This window comes from Centruroides sculpturatus, unplaced genomic scaffold (genome assembly GCF_000671375.1).
Source record: "Centruroides sculpturatus isolate CEXI.00-Female unplaced genomic scaffold, Cexi_2.0 scaffold50, whole genome shotgun sequence".
Classification (NCBI taxonomy): domain Eukaryota; kingdom Metazoa; phylum Arthropoda; class Arachnida; order Scorpiones; family Buthidae; genus Centruroides; species Centruroides sculpturatus.
The window spans coordinates 335,101-354,667 of NW_019384891.1; the positions used below are offsets into that span (position 1 = coordinate 335,101).

The 19,567-nt window shown below is 27.8% G+C and overlaps 3 protein-coding genes across 5 annotated transcripts in view; all 3 read left to right on the plus strand.

Annotated features, from left to right (window-relative positions):
- The window catches only part of LOC111631251 (histone-lysine N-methyltransferase 2C-like), an 18,154-nt gene extending 13,581 nt beyond the window's left edge, over window positions 1-4,573 (plus strand). For all 3 annotated transcript variants that reach the window (XM_023375470.1, XM_023375469.1, XM_023375471.1), the window contains exon 4: window positions 4,392-4,573. In XM_023375470.1, the coding sequence (XP_023231238.1) occupies window positions 4,392-4,558 (167 nt within the window). In that variant the 3' untranslated portion in view covers window positions 4,559-4,573. The remainder of the gene's footprint in view (window positions 1-4,391) is intronic.
- Window positions 4,574-8,585: 4,012 nt separating this feature from the next.
- Window positions 8,586-9,260, plus strand: LOC111631266 (KRAB-A domain-containing protein 2-like). Its single transcript, XM_023375483.1, has one exon. The coding sequence runs from the start codon at window positions 8,586-8,588 to the stop codon at window positions 9,258-9,260; it is 675 nt and encodes a 224-aa protein (XP_023231251.1).
- Window positions 9,261-10,349: 1,089 nt separating this feature from the next.
- The window catches only part of LOC111631267 (histone-lysine N-methyltransferase 2C-like), a 42,198-nt gene continuing 32,980 nt past the window's right edge, over window positions 10,350-19,567 (plus strand). Inside the window, exons 1-4 of the mRNA XM_023375484.1 lie at window positions 10,350-10,394; window positions 15,369-15,482; window positions 17,788-17,889; window positions 18,305-18,413. Coding sequence (XP_023231252.1) covers window positions 10,350-10,394; window positions 15,369-15,482; window positions 17,788-17,889; window positions 18,305-18,413 — 370 coding nt within the window. The remainder of the gene's footprint in view (window positions 10,395-15,368; window positions 15,483-17,787; window positions 17,890-18,304; window positions 18,414-19,567) is intronic.

A 19,567-nucleotide genomic window follows, 5' to 3' on the forward strand; every position in this document is an offset into this window, starting at 1 on the left:
TCCTATTATTATACCGAAGAATTCCTTTGATCCTCATAATTTTAAGAATGCAGCCTTTCGATCATGGATAAAGCGGGCCTATACCCATTGTACGAGTATGGTTGACACACACAGAGAATTAAATAACATACGTACAATAGCTGTACAACAGGGATATCGTATAAGTGAAATTAATGCTCTTATTGATAAATTTTGTAATCAAACAAATATGCAACCTACAACTAAGAATCAAGGACGAAGAGTAGTTCTCAACTATATTCCTTTCCTTCAATCGATGATTAAAAAAGTATCTCAAAAGAATAATTTAAGAGTTACCTATCGTCGTAATCCGACGATTTATAGAATTTTACGAAATGACAAGAAGAAAGGAAACAGTTACAATACTACAGGAGTTTATTCTATTCCATTAAGTGATCGCCGTTTTAATTCAGAGCTAGTTTACGTTGGTGCCACCATGAGACTTTTAAAACAGAGGATTAAAGAACATAAATATTCTATTACTAAAAACGTGGACAGCACCGTCCTTGCAGCCTTTGCTAAACATCAAGATATTAATGTACATTGGGACAAAGCATCTATAATTAGGACAGCCACCAACAAACAAGTCCTTAAACATATTGAAAAACTTGAAATTTACAAGGCGCATATCAACAAAGGATGCATCAACCATAGAGACGCAGAAAGTCTATCCTGCGCATGGAAATCTTTTTACCATGACGATTAATTTTTATTTTTTAATTTATTTTAATTTAATTTCATTCGTTACCACGATTAATTTCTTAATATTTATTTATTTTTATGTTTTATTTACGTTTTACGTAATTAATTTTAATTTTTTAAACCGTTGTATAGCTTACATTCTATTTTACGTTCGTTTTCCGTTTTAAAGTTCTTAACTGATGAAGACTATTAAATATAGTCGAAAACGTTTTTAAATTTATTAAATACGTTGCTGGAAATAGTAAGGTGGTTTGATTATTTTAAATTCAATAAAAGCAGAATTTTAAGTAATTATCTTATTTACTTGGCTAACACTTATTTACATGCATGCCAGTGCATGCCAGATAGTGTGCATGCCAGGCTAGATGGCCAGGTTTCAGCAGCCTAAGACTTTCACAATCAGCACAATGACTGTCCTTATGGCCAGTCAAATGAAGCAAAGAATTTAGCTTTCCTCAATCTAAATATGAATGCAGAGCAAGTGGAAGCTTTGTGGTATTTGTTACAAAAATGTAAATTGGGGAAAAACTGAAAAAAACGATAGTGAGGGCATTTCTTTATTGCAAACTAGCTGTGTTTTTCTTTAAATAGGATTTTTATGAAGGTTTGAGGCAGCAGAATAGAAGTTTTTTAACTATACACAAATGAGTATAAGGTTTTTTGATAAGCTATTATTAAGAAGCTATTATTGTAAGCAACTTTTTAAAAGGTTGTGATACAAATGAGAAAGAGTATCACTTACAAGCAGAACTGTAGATGACTTTGAAGTATATGAAATAATATAATGAGTCTTTTTAATCGTACGTTTTTATTTTGTTGTTATAAAGCATAAAAAAATATAAATTTTAAAAATTAAAACTATTTCACTCAAGTGAAAAAACATTTAAAAAAAAAAGAAATAATGTGAGTAGAAAAAATATAAAATTAATTTAAAAAGTTCTAATAATTCAGAACGATAAGTATCAGCTGAATTGTTTGATTTGTACTGAGAGACAACATCCTGGCCATTGTTCAATCTTACTAGAGCTTACATTCTTGTATAATTGAGATGAAAGTTTTTCAAACTGTCTTTTCTCTTCCAATTTATATGCTATCTCGTGTGAACCTGATGATGACATTTTAAAATTGTCAAAAACATTTGTTTTCTTCTAATAAAGTAAATTTTTGCTGGATTTTAGTGGTTATTATGTGTTTTCTGTGTATTGCATTTAGTTGTAAATGATAGTGTTTGAGAAGAAAGTTTTGAAACATCTGTTAATTGCTTCAAATAGTAGTATGAATGAAGAGGAAGTGATAATGATGCAGTGAATGACTGAAACAAATCATAATTGAAATGTAGCATCAGACTTTGTGGTGGCTGGTTTGTATTTTCTTAGAGAGGTTTATGGTGTGATACAAATCTAGAATTTCTTTGAATTAGCATCAATAATTCCATTTAAATTGAATTATTTCATGCTTTTGGAAAATTTTAGGGAAGAAAATAGAGACAATAATAATTTATTTTTATCTTACTCAACTCTCTCTTTCATCTTTGTTCTGTAATGAAGACCATAAGATGGCAATTAATTCTTCATCTTGATTTAGTTTTTTCTTATTTTCTATCTTCCTGTTTGTTATCTTTTCTTGTTTATCATATGGTATATTTTACCCTTTTTGAATGATGGATTCTGCAATCTGTTGTGCTTTAGATTTTGTAGTGGTGACAGCATAGGAACACTTATTTAGAAATGCCAACTGGTTGGTTGGTGTAAATATATAAAGTTTTGTGATCAGTAGATGCACCAGACTTGAATTTTTTCGTAATTATTAGTTTCCTGGTGTAGCTACTCTCTTCATTTCTTTAGAAAAATATTTGTCCTGATACAAACATTTAATAATGTTGTTTTAATTGCAAATATCTTGCAACAGGCTGCTCTTTTGCTGATTCTCACTATGTCTATACTATAAATTGGAACTACCATAAGAAAAATAGCAGAACAAGTCTACTCAGCAATTAGCAAGAATTAAAGGATCTTGTTATGCAGGAATGATTGAAAGAAAAATGGTTTGGGATAGCTGAAGGTTTAAGAAACCATGCAAACTTTTTAAACTTTATCAGTGACATTGATATAGTTTGAAAAGCATATCAGTCATCAAACAAAGTCATTCAGGTTTAGTGAACTACATCTACAAATATTTTTTTCAGCTGTTTTATTAACACTGTATGATGATGATTACAAGTTTGATGATGATTACTATATATGGGTAGGAAAGTGATTCAATAATTTTTAAAGATTTTTTGTTTTACAAAGCATTGTGGATTAAAGGCTTTTATTTATTTCAAAATAGTATATTTTATTTCTTTCTAAAAACCAAACAAACTTTTGGTTCAACCCAATACATCTAGATTGTTTGTTTTTTGTTGGAAATATACTGTTTAAAATATTAATAAGTAAATTATTTATAAATAGAAGAAATAATATTTATTTTGCATTTATTATTTTTTTCATCAGAAAGTTTTCTGCTAAAATGGTCCACAAATTTTTTTCCAGCTTTTCTTTTTCACATCTTTATTGCTATAGCTTTCAACGGTCATTTTCCATACAGTTGATCTCTTCAATTTTAAGCTTAGATCAAAGTTTTTACACTTATTGAACACTGTAAAAACACTCACACAACTCTGAAAATCAAAACAAATCAAGCAAACTATTGCTGCTCTTGACATCTTAACAATGCAGTATTTTGTACTGAATTATGGGAATTTTGATGGTCATGACTACCAGTTGATCAGCTGTGAAACACTGCAGTTTTTGATTGCCGCTGCAACCAAGTGGTCACAGCAGCCAAGTATGACTCTGCATGCTCTCAATTGAGGGCATGCCCTCAATAAAGAGCATGCAGAGTCATCAATTACAACCTAGTTACTTAGTGCACACAAACCCTTAATTAATGTCATCCATCACCTGTAGATGTCGTCATCATACAGGTGAGTCACAATGATTACAATAAGTGGACTAAGATTTGAATTTTCAGTTCAACTTCAAACAAAATTAATTTAGCAAGCTATAGAATTAAATAATTTGGCAAAAAATATATATTTATAAAAGCTCAAAACAAAAATTTATTTGCACATTCTGAACTATTTGTAGCACTTAAATACTACTGTAGATACTATATTATAAGTAATATATTATAATTATTCAGATGTCTTTTGTAAAAATCCATTCCTATTTTATATTTACTAATTTATTGTTTATATTTATACATATTACTGAAATTTTTTTATTGGTTTTTCAATGAGAATTTAATTAAGTTAGTATGTAATTTAATATACAGGAAGACAACATTTATCAGCTTATCTTTTAGATGTATCTAAATTCTTAATTAATTAATAATTTTAATTATTAAAATATTTATGAATTGGTAATGTGTAATTAATTTATCTTCTAACTTAAAAATAACTCATGAAAATTAATATTATCTTATTCATTTTTGGTATGTGTGTTTCAGTTAAAACATATATCTAAATTTTTAATTATGAAAATATTTTTTATAATATGCAATCTCATTTTATTTTGCAAAAGTTATGAAAAAAATTCATAAATATTTAACTTTTTGTTTATATAATTTAGTATAATTTTAAAATAAAATACATGCAATTGTCACTTAATAGTCTTTAATTCAATTTTCAGAACAACGCCAAGATTTATGTCCAGTGACAACTCAGAATAATGCGTTTCCTATAGGAATTAGTATTTCTCAAAGTACATCTCAAGATCTTACAAAAGCTCAATTAGCAGATAACTTGCAACGTTCTGGTAAAAAGAAAAGCTTTTTTGTATCGTTAATTTTGAAATAATTATCTGAAGTATTTGTTTAAACAAATAGAAATTAATTTGAAAAAGTTTTACATTAGATAAGAACTTGATCTAATGTTTAGAATACAAAATTGAAAGGTTAAGGAATATGATTTTATTATTTTGTTTAATTTTATTTAATTAAAGTAATTATAGGAGGCTTTGCTTTTAAGAAATTAATCAATTTTTTTATATTCTTTTAATAAGCTGTATTCCATCTTTAGAATATTATTTTTAAAGAAATGGAACATCATTTTTAAATACTTATATGATATTGTGACATTTTAAATTTAGTTATATTCTTTTAATAAAATGCACATTATTATATATTGATAGAATAATAATAATAAATTTAAAAACACTCAGTAACAATATAGAATAAGCTTAGAGATAAAAGAAAGGCAAAACTGAAGAAAAAAGTTTAAGTTTTATTATAAAATAAATCTAAAGTAAAAACTAATATAATTATTGTTAATAAATAATAAAATAAAAATTAATATACCCATAATTACTTTTATTTTATTATATTTAAATTTGAACATATCAGATTTTAAAGTTTTATGATGAAACATAAATTTAAAATACAAAATGGATTATAATGTCTTTAAACAAAAATCTACAGAAAAGAAAATTCTATAATATCTTCAAACTACAACTTATATTTTCTTTTTACAATTTATATTTATACTTTCTCAATTTGTCTTTATATTTTCTTATTGAATTGTTCAATACCATTATTTTGTTTTATCAGTTTTTGAATATTTATAGTTTGGATGTACAGGTATACCTTGAGTTACATTATTCTCTATTATACATCGTTTGTCAAAAAAATATATGGAAAAATAAAAATCAAGTTTAAGTCATTTTATTCGACTTTAGGTCTGTCCGCCACAAATATTGAAATCATAATATCACTAGAAAAGTGTTAAAAGCACATAAAATCATATTAAAATACATTTACAGTAAATGTTAATATAATCATTATAAATCTTAGAGAACGAAATATGAAAACATCTGTGACTCTGTGTTGTCTTATTTAATGATCTTTAAGAGCTCAATATTGGCATTTTCCAGGGTAGTTCCAATATCTACTGTTTGGCATTGTTGTCAGCGCTACTCGATATTGGTAAATTTAACAAAAATTAGTTTATTTTTTACTATCGCCAAATAATTTTAATAACTGTATTTGTTATTTAACCTTAAACCTTATACAAAATCATCTTATTTTATAATGTCTTAGAGGAAACCACACTCACAAATAAAGAGTCCGTGATGTACTGTAATCATCGCCAAATTGTAAATATGTATATTTACAAGTATGTATGTACCATACTTGTATTCGTAAATTTAGATTTTTTTTTTCCTGTACTATATTAAAAACTAAAATTTATTTGTTTTTAAGCTGAAAATAGATTCTTATTAACAATATATTATTAAAAATGCATTTATACATAAAATACAGAACTGGGAATGGTTATTTGTGATTTAGCCTAGTGACAAGCAAATTAGACTTATGTTGTTTTTCAATTTAAGTCACTTTTCCTGGAACCAATTACCGATGTAAGGTGAGGTATACCTGTATTATTGTAATATTTTGTCATTTATTTTCATTGTTTATCAAATATTTTGCTTGTTTATGCTATATGATATTTCCTGTCATATTTTACATTTATCATTTTATTGTTGAACAAAATTTATTGTTGTTTGTATATAGATATATTGCGACTGATTTAATATACTATTCCTGTTTTTATTTTTATGTCGTTAACCTAATTTTCATATGAACTATGCACATCTGTATTGATTAATATAAAAATTTGAATATTCAATGGTTTGTGTAAATTAGGTATAAAATATAGTAACAATACTGATGTTGCAAAAGTAGGAAACACACATGACTTCTTATACAAATGACACTTAACACAGATTATAAAGATATGGCTTTATTCTGTTTGGCACAGAGTCCAATTGTTTTTCCTTATCCTCACACTCAAGCTTTCTTTTCTTGCCACATGATCTGTTACATCTGTTCAGCTCACAATATTGGAAAAACAAAAACATATGTTTTGTGAACCAAACATCCTCTAGTGCTCCAATCTGTATGTGCTAGTGGAGAGTGGACACAAACATATGTGATTTTAAAAATATATAAAGATTTATTGGTAAATATCAATTTATGTATGCAGTTAGTTCTTTTCTTGGAAATATTCATTTTGAAGAAAATATTCTAATTTCTATAGATGCATGAATACATTTATAGATATGAGATTTAAATAATTATCTTTGATTCACTCCATATATTTTTAACTTATAGTATTTGAGTGCTAAATTACTTTAATTTTGCTTCAGAAGTTAAAAGATTAGATATGTTATGCTAAATATTTTTCATCAGCATTTTTTCAAATGTAATTTGATTACAATACTTTTAATAATTTTTGTTATAACAGTTCTTGTTGAGCTAATTTATGTCAAATGCTAAATATATGTTTTGTTTAATTTACATGTAGGTTTCCTTTGAAATTCAGAAAGAAATTTTAAGAAACTCTGGTATATGTATTTTAGTTCAAAACACATATATCATAATATTATTTACATTTTTTTAGAATTCACTTCACTGCATCTTTCCTCTTTTCTTCCTTGTATTTTTTTTATTCATACTTAGTGAATATAAGAAGATGAATTACACTTCATGCCTACGTTTAACTAAGTAAAATGAATATGCTTAAGTGTATTCATTTTATTTAGTGAATATAATAATAATAGTAATATTAATTCCATACTGCATTTCCTGAGCAGATAAATTATAAATAGTCCAGTCCAAATTTTTAAAATTTAATTTTATAACATTGATATCTTTCTAAAGATTTTACACAATGTAAAATGATTTTATTCTTAAATACAATATACTAACATGCTTTAGTTTACTAAATATGGTGAAAAGAATTATTTGCAATAGATAATCGTATATGTTTCAACTGATTTCTTATGATAATTTTTTAGTATTTAAATTAATTCAGGAATATTTTCACACACTATTTATTGAAATACTGAATATGTTAAATAGATTGCTTTTGCATGTTATTAATTTATGCATAATTATAAGAACTTTATGCGTGTGTATATGTTACTGTGAAAGACCGAAATTAGAGAACGTCAATATTCTCTGGTGAATGTCGACACATACAAAATACAACGGTGAAAGATCGAATATTTGGTTATATTATTATACATTCGAACAATCGCTGGTGTATGTCGACAAGTACAGATAAGCTTTAGTGGCAGTCGAAATGACACTAGAGAAGCTGATGTCGACAGAAAGGAGACAGTCTGTCACCAAATTCTTTGTTCTGCCACGATTGAAATTACATGGTATCTATTTGTTATACTCTGGAATATTGCTGTTTGTCAGTCTTATGTGAGGTTTGGTAGTGCGTGCAACGTTTTCTTAAATTTTATTTTTTTTTATCCGATACCCTAATTTATATTGAATGGATACTGCAGTGAGCCAATAAGTTTTTTCCTTGTTTTGAAAAGTTACGTGAATTAATTGCAAGTAAATGAGAAGACAATTGTTTTTATTTTTCTCAAGAAAAGTACTCTAAAGTACTTTCTAAAGTGATTTCTGCTAAAACTAAGTGCAGCACACCTTTGGATTACAAACAATTAAAACGTTTTGATGTTTTAAAAATTAATGATGAAGAGAAATTAATTGTACCATTAAAACCAGGAGAAACGAATATACAGTATTATGTTACCAATGATAAATTGTTCAGTATACTATCTGAAACTCACAGCAGAACAGGCCATGGAGGAAGAACGCATATGCTTAAAGAATTGCAACTTAAATACAAAAATATTAGATATGAAGTTGTAATGTTGTATTTAAATTTATGTAAACAATGTCAAATGAAACATACTGCACCTAAAAAAGGTGTTGTTGTGAAACCAATGGTCAGTTCGGAGTTAAACTCAAGATATCAAGTTGATCTGATAGACCTGTAGTCACACAAGGATGGCGAAAAGTTCATAATGGTGTATCAAGATCATTTAACGAAATTTGTCCAGTTACTACCTTTGAAAACTAAGACAGCTAAAGAAGTAGCATATCACCTTCAAATATTTTTAACATTTGGTGCCCCAGCTATATTGCATTCAGATAATGGTAGGGAATTCTGCAATAAAGTCATATCCGAACTATGCGCCATGTGGAAAGATGTTAAGATAGTTCATGGAAAGCCTCGTCATAATCAAACACAAGGCTCAGTTGAAAGGGTCAATCAGGATATACAGAATATGTTAACTGCATGGATAAACGATAACGATACAAATAAATGGTCAGACGGTTTGCCCTTTGTACAATTTGCCAAGAACACTACATATCACGGAGGAATATGCCAAAGTCCTTATGAAGCCATGTATGGTGTTAAACCAAAAAGAGTCATAGCATCTTCATCTTTGCCTGGCGAACAAATTTCAAATATTGAAACCGAAGAACAGCTCGAAGAAATTGTTAATACTTTTGAAAGAAATTTGAGCAGTGGCCATAACGAATACCATATTCCAAAGGAAAATATTGAAGAGGAGCTGCAACCCACCACGTCTTCATGTCAAGCCCTGACCAAACAACATGAATTTATTTCTATAAAAAGAGGGGCCGCGAAAGAGAATATTCTACAACAAGCAACAAAAATGTTACAAACCTAAAAATGAAAATTTCCTCCTGCTCAAATTGGTGATACTGTACAAATACAAGTCCCTGATGTCAACCATGGCCGTACAGATGCCCAAAATATGTTGATGGTTGTTGTTGTTGGAATAGAAGACTTCGACTTTTATAAATTAGCAAACAAAAAAGGTACCCTCAAGCAGCTTTATACCTGGAATCAGTTTGTAATTTATAAAGAAAAGTTACTTTCAATAGATGAGATTTCTTCTCAAGAAATGTCGCTGAGAGAAGCAGCTGCAGATAATTCGAAAAGTGGAGGGCAAGGCTATACATGCCGTCATTGCAAAAAGAAGTGTTTTACAAATAAATGCAGTTGTAAAAGCAAGGGACTCTTGTGAAATTCAAAGTGTAACAACAGTTTAAGTTATTGCAATAAATAAGATTGTATAACGTTAATCACATAATATATGTGTAAGTTTACTACTGTGTATTATTTTTCTTTTCTGATTAAGAATGCACTGTTCATTTTAGGTTCAACAGTTTATTTACATGTGCTGTTACTCAAGCTTTCTCCTATTTTTACATATTAAAAAGTTGCATTTTTGTCTTAACGTAATAAAAATATTTATATTTAACATTCACTATCAGTGCATGCTGAATGTCGACATTTGTCAGTGTAAGTGAGAAATAGTGATATTTAGCAAATATTTCGTACATATGCAAAACGACTGTGTGAATGCTGACATTCACTGGAGAATCTTGACATTTGCCAGATATTGGTCTTTCACAGTAACATATACACACAAACAAACACATTTAAACACAAATACACATACATATAAAAAGGCACATTATTCAATATTTTTATTTTTGAAGTGGCTGACTTATTATTTATATTTATTATTTGGCTACAATTCAAGAAAATTGTAGATCTATAAATTCCCACTGACATCTCTTGTTGTCTGTTTTTTTTTTAAATCTCAAGAACAGAGTTAGATAGATGAAAGTTGAGGTTGGATATGGAAAGCTTAAGGGAAGAAGGTTTTGATTAACTAATACGAATATCCAATGCAAACCTGAAGTCGTGTTATTTTAAATAAAAATTTTTTCTGAAAGATGTTGGCTAGATGACTGGTACAACTCTATTGTTAATGGAAAAGTATGATGTGCAGGTGAAGTTATTACTAATTTGAGGTGGAGAGCATATAGTTTAAATAAAATAAATTTAAAATATAATAAAAAATTGCACCTCAGCATTGTGACAATGTCACAATAAATAATTTCTTGTTAAGTTTTTTTATTGAATTAATTACATTAACCAATTAATGAATATCAATTAATATTAAACAAATAACTTGATGTTTACTTTATACATTTTGCTAGCATTTTTATGTTTTAACATTGCAGAATATTAGAACTAGATGACTAGAACAAAATAATTATTATGAACAAAATGCTCATCTAATATATGAAAGTTTGTTGTATAGTTAGTGTGTACTGGTACATTCAAGATAGTAATTACATTTTTAGCTATTTAGTTTTACTACTTATTAATTTATTTTTTATATTTATTAGCTAAGTCTTATTCTTCTGTTAATTAACTCTAGTTGATAATTTAATTTATACATGTAAAGTAATACTTTATAATTGCTCATTTTGTTATTTGTTCTATGCTTATCAGCAATCGAGATGTTATGAAACCAAAAATTACCAACAAATACAGCCAAAAATATGTTTTGTATTCATAATTATTGCTGGATTAAAGGTTGTTTATTCTGTTTATTTTAGTTTTTTGTACAAAACAGGGTAATTTTTTGGAATATTATTTTGAAATTATTTTTTTGACTATATAGAATTAAAGAAGTAATTTGTGCTGCTTTTGAGTAAATTTGTGTAATCTTTTGCATTCATATGTTATAATGTGATTGTCTAAAAATTTATAACAAATATAAACTTATTAAAATTTAAAATTTGATCTTAGAATATTTATACACCTCACATTTTTTTTAAAAATGTTGTTCTGTTTCTTGTGAATTAAATCTTCTGAAGACGAAATTAACTTCTAAAAATGTTAAAGTTTTAATTTTCTTATTTTAGAACAGACATTTTTATATGAAATTGTCTTTACTCTTATAAATTTTAAAATAACAATATATAATTTATTAAGTTTTATTATATTAGTGTATAAGTTTAAGTAAATGCTTTATAAAATTTGGTTTTGATTTATTAGTAATATTTATCTACTGACAATTATTGAAATATGTTTCAGTTTAATGTTGATTTGTTATTCTTCATTTATGTAAGGAAATGACAAAGAATATTTACCATCAAATACTAATTTTTTGTGAAATGTGTAATAAAGTTCAACTAGATGTTTTGAATAAATATTTAATTTCTAATCAATTTTTTTAATAAATCATATTTATATATTGAATAACTAATTTTTTGAATAAAATACTGTGATACTTAAATATTCTTGTTGCTGAAATATACAGTTAAATTCATCTTAACTTTAGACTGAAATATATTTTATTTAATTTTAAATATTAGTTTCAGTAATTATACAACTATTTCTTTTTAAATTTAGTAACATTATCATTGTAATTCACATGTACATTTGTTAAAGTGAATTCAAACGGAAATATTAAAAATAAATTGTTTCTCTNATGACAATGTTACACTTAAAGAATAATTTGCCTAGATCCCAATTGATATTTGTGCATGGGCCTTCATCTATTAAAAGTTAAAATAGATAAAATTAACAAAAAACTCATGCACAAATATCAAATATTTTAATTAATTTAATTATACTTAGGGCTAAAAGCAATTTCTGTAATGACAATGTTACAATAAAAGTTAAATTTGTATTCCAATAAAGATTTCATTAGATATTCTAAAGGTTCACAAGAAATAAATGATTTTTAATATTCTTGACATCCAAATCACAATAGGAGCATTTAGTGTTTTTCATAATGTTTATTCTTTTACCATAATGATAATAAATATATTTTCCTATGCAATTCATATTAGTTTAACAAAACTTTTTTTGATTGCGTGATATCCTCTATTTTGATAAATCTCTGTTTAGCAATACATTTTTTTTTTACTATACTCATAAAATGCAGTTTTTTTTTTCTCTACAATGGTAATGATAAATTAAGATTTAAATTTTTAAATAAATTTTATTTTTTTTAAGTAAATTAAATTTTAATTAATTTTAATTTATTGCTCATATTTGGAATCAAAATGCAATACTTTTTTATTACCACGAATGTTACTCTCAGTGAATAAACATCAATAGAGACAAGACTAGGGTTGCCATATTTAGTGTGTTTTTTTACTTTAACATGTAAATTTTTTGTTTAAAATTGATTATAGGTTGAGAATCTATTGGAAATTCCAAAACCAAAACTTCCAAAATCTGAAAATTTTTGAGTGCCAGCATATGTCACAAATAGAAAATTCCACAACATATTGGGAATGTTTCAGTGTTTGTCCCAGGCTCTTTTTTTTGCCATGTGCTCTGTTCAGATGATTTTTCTGGTTGCCAGCTGATAAACTCTATGATATATATATGTTACTGTGAATGACCAATATCTGGCGAATGTAAACATTCTCCGGTGAATGTCAGCATTCACACAGTTGTTTAGTGTATGTACGAAATATTTGCTAAATATCATTATTTTTCACTTACACCGGCAAATGTCGACATTCAGCGTTCACTGATGGTGAATGTTGAATAAAACTATCTTTATTATGTTAAGACAAAAATGCAACTTTTTAATATGTCAAAACAGGAGAAAGCTTAAGTATCAGCACATGTAAATAAACTGTTAAACCTAAAACAAACAGTACATTTAAAATTTATTAAAGAAAATAATACAATAATAAACTTACACATAAATTATGTGATTAACATTATATAATCTTATTTATTGGAACAACTTAAACTGTTATGGCACTTTGAATTTCACAAGAGTCCCTTGCTTTTACAACTGCATTTATTCGTGGAACACTTCTCTTTGCAATGGTTAAAAGCAAGGGACTCTTGTCCCTTGCTTTTACAACTGCATTTATTCGTGGAACACTTCTTTTTGCAATGGCAGCATGTATAGCCTTGCCCTCCACTTTTCGAATTAGCTACAGCTACTTCTCTCAGCGACATTTCTTGAGAAAAATCTGATCTATGGAAAGTAATTTTTCTTTACAAATTACGAACTGATTATGGGTGTAAAGCTGCTTGAGGGTAACATTTTTGTTTGCTAATTTATAAAAGTCGGAGTCTTCTATTCCAACAGCAACCACCAACACATTTCAGGCATCTGTACAGCCTCGGTCGACATTAGGGACTTGTATTGATATGATATCATCAATTTCAGCAGAAGGAAACGGCGTAGAATTTAGCAGTATATTGTTGCCTCCCTGTCGACATAGGCTTCTCGGGTGTCGTTTCGACCTCCACCAAAGCTTATCTGTGCTTGTCGACATACACCTGTGATTGTTCAAATGTATAATAATATAACCAAATATTCGGTCTTTCACCAACATATATTGTATGTGTCGACATTCACCGGAGAATATTGACATTCTCGAATTATATTCTTTCACAGTAACATATACATATATATACACACATATACACAAGTTTTGACTTTTTCATATTTCTGGATTATAGTTTGATCTTATTTTTTAACATGCTTATGAAAATACATTCAAAGTTTAAATAAAAACATTCTTTTGAACAGATAAATTAACACCTCTGTGTGAATACATTTAAAAGTTATTTTAATATGTTTATGTAAATATCTTTTAAAAATATTTTCACACTTCTACAGTAGGTAATTTTAAAAAATTATTCGCATATAAGTTTAAAATTTTTTTGTTTTATGGAAAATTGATGACAATTCTTAAATAAAGTGACATATGAAAATTAGTAAAATCAGACTAATGTAGATTGACTCCAATGAGATGAAAGTGTAGAAATATTCCAAATTCTGAAACATTTGTGATTTTAAGCATTTTGAATAAAGGATATTTAACCTTTATCGTGGTTTTTGGGCTGTTTAACTGAAATATTAGATTTTTGAGCAAAATCTTTTGATAACACTGAATAATAAGAGAAACCAGTTTTAACTATTTCTAGAACAGTTTAGTTCTTTATTGACACTTACGGCTTGAATCTATGATTTATAGTTTTTCAAGAAATTATAAATTAAATTTATAGTAAACCTGTATGTTGAAATTGAAATTTCCCAGAACCTGATCTTGCTATGTAAAAGTAATTGTAATAAAGCCTCTGTTAATTTTAGAATTAGTGTAATTTGCAACAGTAAAACCTCTTTATATATTTTCTGGAGGAATTTTGTAATATTAAACTTGCCTAACATAACAAAAATCAATTAGAAAGTGCACAGGAGTGTCTTAGTGTTGCAAATTTACATGTAATAAAATAATTATATTTTAGAATTAGTTTAGTTGTACTTATTTTATTTTTGCCTAGGAAGATTCAGGTTTTGACTGAGTTTGGATTTTGATATTTATTACATATTGTAACAATAATATGCAATAAAATCACTCAAATTTTGTATTAGAGGGGACTAATAATACTACATGTTTTTTGTTTTAACACTGTTGTTAGACAATCTATTTATAGTCCACTGAAGTTAGATGAGGAAGGGGATATTTTAAAAAAGTTTTCACTGTAACAATAAATCTTTCTATAACAATATTTTTTGTTGTTTCACTAAATATCACTATAGAGGGATTTGACTGTATATTATATGCAATGTCCTATAATAACATTTATGATATGGCATGTCAACTGTATATATTACTGCTTATAAAACACCTGTTTATTAGCACCATTATTGATTATTTGGTGATCAGGAAGCAATGTTTTTAGCCTTAGATGTTAGTTATTATTTATATATAGGGGTATTTTGAGTTGACATTTTAATGCATTATAATTTTTCTCATTTAAAATAGTTGGAAATAGGCTTCCAGTTAACATTGCCTTGCAAAATGTCTGATTTTCAGGAACAGAGTACTGATATTAAAAGAGGATATTTTATTTTATGTATTTATTGTTAGCAATTTCTATAAACGTGTGAAATTTCATTAATATTTATAGATTGTTATTTCTTTAGGGTAGTGGTAAATTTGCCGGAAAGAGAAGAGCAAAAATTGCAGAATTTCATCGGAAGAGGGGTCCAAAACCAAAACTTAAGATATTGAATATGCCTGGAACTTTATCTTTTCCAGTAAGATATTTGATAAAATATTATACTTTTGTTTTTGATAATTATTTGGTAACAATAATTTTAGAAATTTATTAACTAGATAAAATACAATATAGCCTTTTTAAGCATGTTATAAGAAATATTGTCAAATGACCACCAAATTATTTATTGGACTATATTAAGGTTAATTTAATATTAAGGTTAATTATTATATATAAAGCAGTTTGACTAAAGGTAGGCAGTTTGGCCACCATCACATGATACATTTAATAATTAGAAAATAAATCAATTTTTAATTAAAATTTAGAATATTCTGGGAGATAAGATTGGCCTGGAGCAGCTCTCGAATTCATAATCCTGCTTACTGGGTAGATTATTGTCATTTATGCTACCTGGATCTTTATCTGCTCTTTGCTTCCAGATCTATTATATTAACTAATTAATTAATTTAGATGCACCCATACTGGTCACTCATGTCACTGTACTGACTGGCAAATTTATGCTCCAAAGTCAGTAGCTAATTAACTGCAGTAATAAATGGAAAACTGAAAATCATGACCACAAAACTGCCAAAAAATTCAATTTGTTACATTATTTATGACAATGAATTTTATTTTCTGATGAAAAATTCAACAGAAACTTCTTTCTATAAATAAATAATGTTTTCAGAAATAAAATGTAAGAACCAGAAAAAGTTTTAGAAATGATTATGCCTGCATATTGATCAACATTAAAAGTCAGAATTTTGTTTTGTGCATGCAATTTTGTTCTGGATGTCAAAACATACTTGACTGAATATTCAAAACATTTATTGACAAAAACTATTGAAATGGTCATTATAGCATCTGACTTGATGGCACATCATGTTACTGTGCAGCCATTGTCACCATGAAAATTAAAAATATGGGAATTAATTATGTAAAGAAAGGAGAAAATTCACTTGATGTGCTTCAATTATGGCTTTTAGAAAGGTTAAATTTTTTTGTTTCAGAAAAGTGCAAAGGTGTTGTCTGAAATAAAATTTTTCAAAATTGATGGGAATTAAAGCCAACTTCCATGCTCAAAACTTGGTTTGGAAAAAAAACTTAGTGAGTTTGACAGAAATTATTTTTGTAAACTTTTCACTAAGAAACATAAAATCTGCTGCCACTACTTACAGATTATTCTCTGTTATGTTTGGAGTTATGCTTATTTGTTTCTCATGTATGGATTTTTAGTGGAACTCCCTTACAGTGATGTTTAAACAAAACAAACTGCTTATGTGAAGTTGAGGAAGAATAAGAATGCTAATGTTTTCAGCTAATTAGTCATCTTTAGGCATGTAAAGTTTTAAATTTTAAACTTCAACTGAATATTGTCATAAGTATATTAAACAACCCAAAGCCCTATACACTCATACATACATACATGTATATATACATATATATACGTATATATATATGTATACGTACACGTGTATGTATGTATACGTGCATATATATATATATATATATATGCATACATATATTGGCAGTTTTGTTTTCAATCTTTGATGGTCCACAAAACAAAGACAAGTATTAATAACAAAATGAATTTATTACCAAAAGTTAGGTACAAACATGATTACTTTTCTACATATAATCACCATGAAGTTTGAGGCATTTGTCATATCTGTGGACAAGCTTTTCCATCCCCTCTTTATAGAATGACTTTAGATGTTACCACCAGTGACTTTAGATGGGCCCTAATGTTGTTTTAAAGATCATCATTAGTCTCGAACCTTTGCCCTCCTTGCCACAATACAACCCCTCAGTTCAGGAAAGAGGTGGAAGTTGCTAGACACTAAATCGGGGCTATACGCAGGGTGTTTAAAGTTTCAAGCTGGGTGGAAGTCTGAAAAGTGGAAGTTTTCACACCTTTAATGTGCGAAGACTTCCATTTCTTTCCTGAACTGAAAACCTGAAAATAACAATATTCAGATACATAGCATGTTTGTCTATGTATCTGAATATTGTTATTTTATGAATGGGGTCACATGGTATAAATTCATTAGTAACTCTAATAATTAATATTATGAACATAAAGAAAAAATAAAAATGAGAAAGCCAGGATTATTAAGATGTTGGTAAAATCAAAATAAAACTCAAAGTATCAAAACCAGATAACACAGGTTCACAATGGTAGCCATCTTCATGCTTGTGGTAGTGACTTATTGTTATGTATGTTAATTTTTTTGTCTGTTAAGATATTTTTCTGCTATATGTCCTTTTTAAAAAAATAGAAATATTATGGGATATAGCAGAGGGTAATGTAAGCATTTTTTATAAAAATATCTTATATTTAACAGGGCACGCTACTTGATACAAAAGATTCTAAACAAGATGATGAACCTACAGTTGATAATAAAATGATTCTCTGTTCCTCTTCTGATGAATTTGTTTTATCTCAAGTAAGTATTCATTAATAATTTAATAGTGAAATTTAGAACACTTTTATTTTCTATATTTTAATTTTTTCTTGATTCAGATCAAAAAAATTAATTAGTTCATTGGTTTGAAGTAGAATGGATTGATTAATTGCAATTTTTCAACATTAATTTGAATACATACTGTAAAAATTTTTGTTAACTCAGTATAATAAATTGTTGACTTTATACTTGTTATAACACCTATAATAAATAAATAAATATTTTTCATTAAATAATTTAAGGAACAATTTAGCTTTAGTTTTTAACTTCTTTAGTTAAAAACAATACATCTCAGGTTATATATCTTTTAATAATGGAAAATGTGTATTAAAATTTATATTTATATTATTTAATTATTTTGAAATAAAATATTTTTATTAAATAATGATTATTTCAGGATTTGTGTGTTATGTGTGGAAGTTATGGACGTGGTGATGAAGGTCGAGTTATTGCATGTTCTCAGTGTGGGCAATGCTATCATCCTTACTGTGTTAGTGTTAAAGTAAGTTGGTTGGATTTTAACATTTTAAATGTTTCTTTTTTTCTTAAAATGCTACTTACTGGTTTTGATGCAAATTTTTCTTTGAAAATTATTCAATATTATTTTAACTTATATATGTTACTGTGAAAGACTGAAATTAGAGAATGTCGATATTCTTCGGTGAATGTCGATATATACAAAATACGTCGGTGAAAGACTGAATGTTTGGTTATATTGTTATATATTCGAACAATCGCCGGTGTATGTCGATAAGCACAGATAAGCTTTGGTGGAGGTCGAAACAACACCTGAGAAGCCAATGTCAACAGAGAGGCGACAGTTTGTTGCCAAATCCTTTGTGGAGATAGGACAAGGTTGTACAGTACCTCTTTTCCTGGCAACAGTTTGGTGGAAACCGCCCACTTTGTCACCAGATGGCGTTTTTGTTCTTTTAATCCCGTGAGGCGGGGATAGGTTTGTCAGGTAGAGTGGCGGAGGATGAGAGGGGTCGTCGGTCAGGCGTTGGTGATATTCGAATAAAAGACACTATTAACAAACCAGTTTGTAATTTGTAAAGAAAAGTTACTTTCCATACATGAGATTTCTTCTTAAGCAATATCGCTGAGAGAAGCAGCTGCAGCTAATTCAAAAAGTGGAGGGCAAGGCTATACACGCTGTCATTGCAAAAAGAAGTGTTCCACGAATAAATGCAGTTGTAAAAGCAAGGGACTCTTGTGCAATTCAATGTGCCATAACAGTTTAAGTTGTTGCAATAAATAAGATTGTATAACTTTTTAATAAAAAATTAAAAAAATCTGGAAACGAGTCCAATTTTGCTTGCCTGTTTTGCATATTTGTGCAGAGGCATAGCCTCTAAAGAAAGGTTGTCTCTGCAATGAAAATATTGATAGTTGTTCCTGATGATTGGACATGGCAAGCAAAATTGGACTTGTATCCAGATGTATTTTATTTTTTATTAAATTGTAATTCTGCCAGCCCTTTTCTACAAAGATTGTATAACATTAATCACATAATTTATGTGTAAGTTTATTATTGTATTATTTTCTTTAATGATTTAGAATGTGCTGTTACTTAAGCTTTCTCCTGTTTTGACATATTAAAAAGTTGCATTTTTGTCTTAACATAATAAAAATATTTTTATTCAACATTCACCATCAG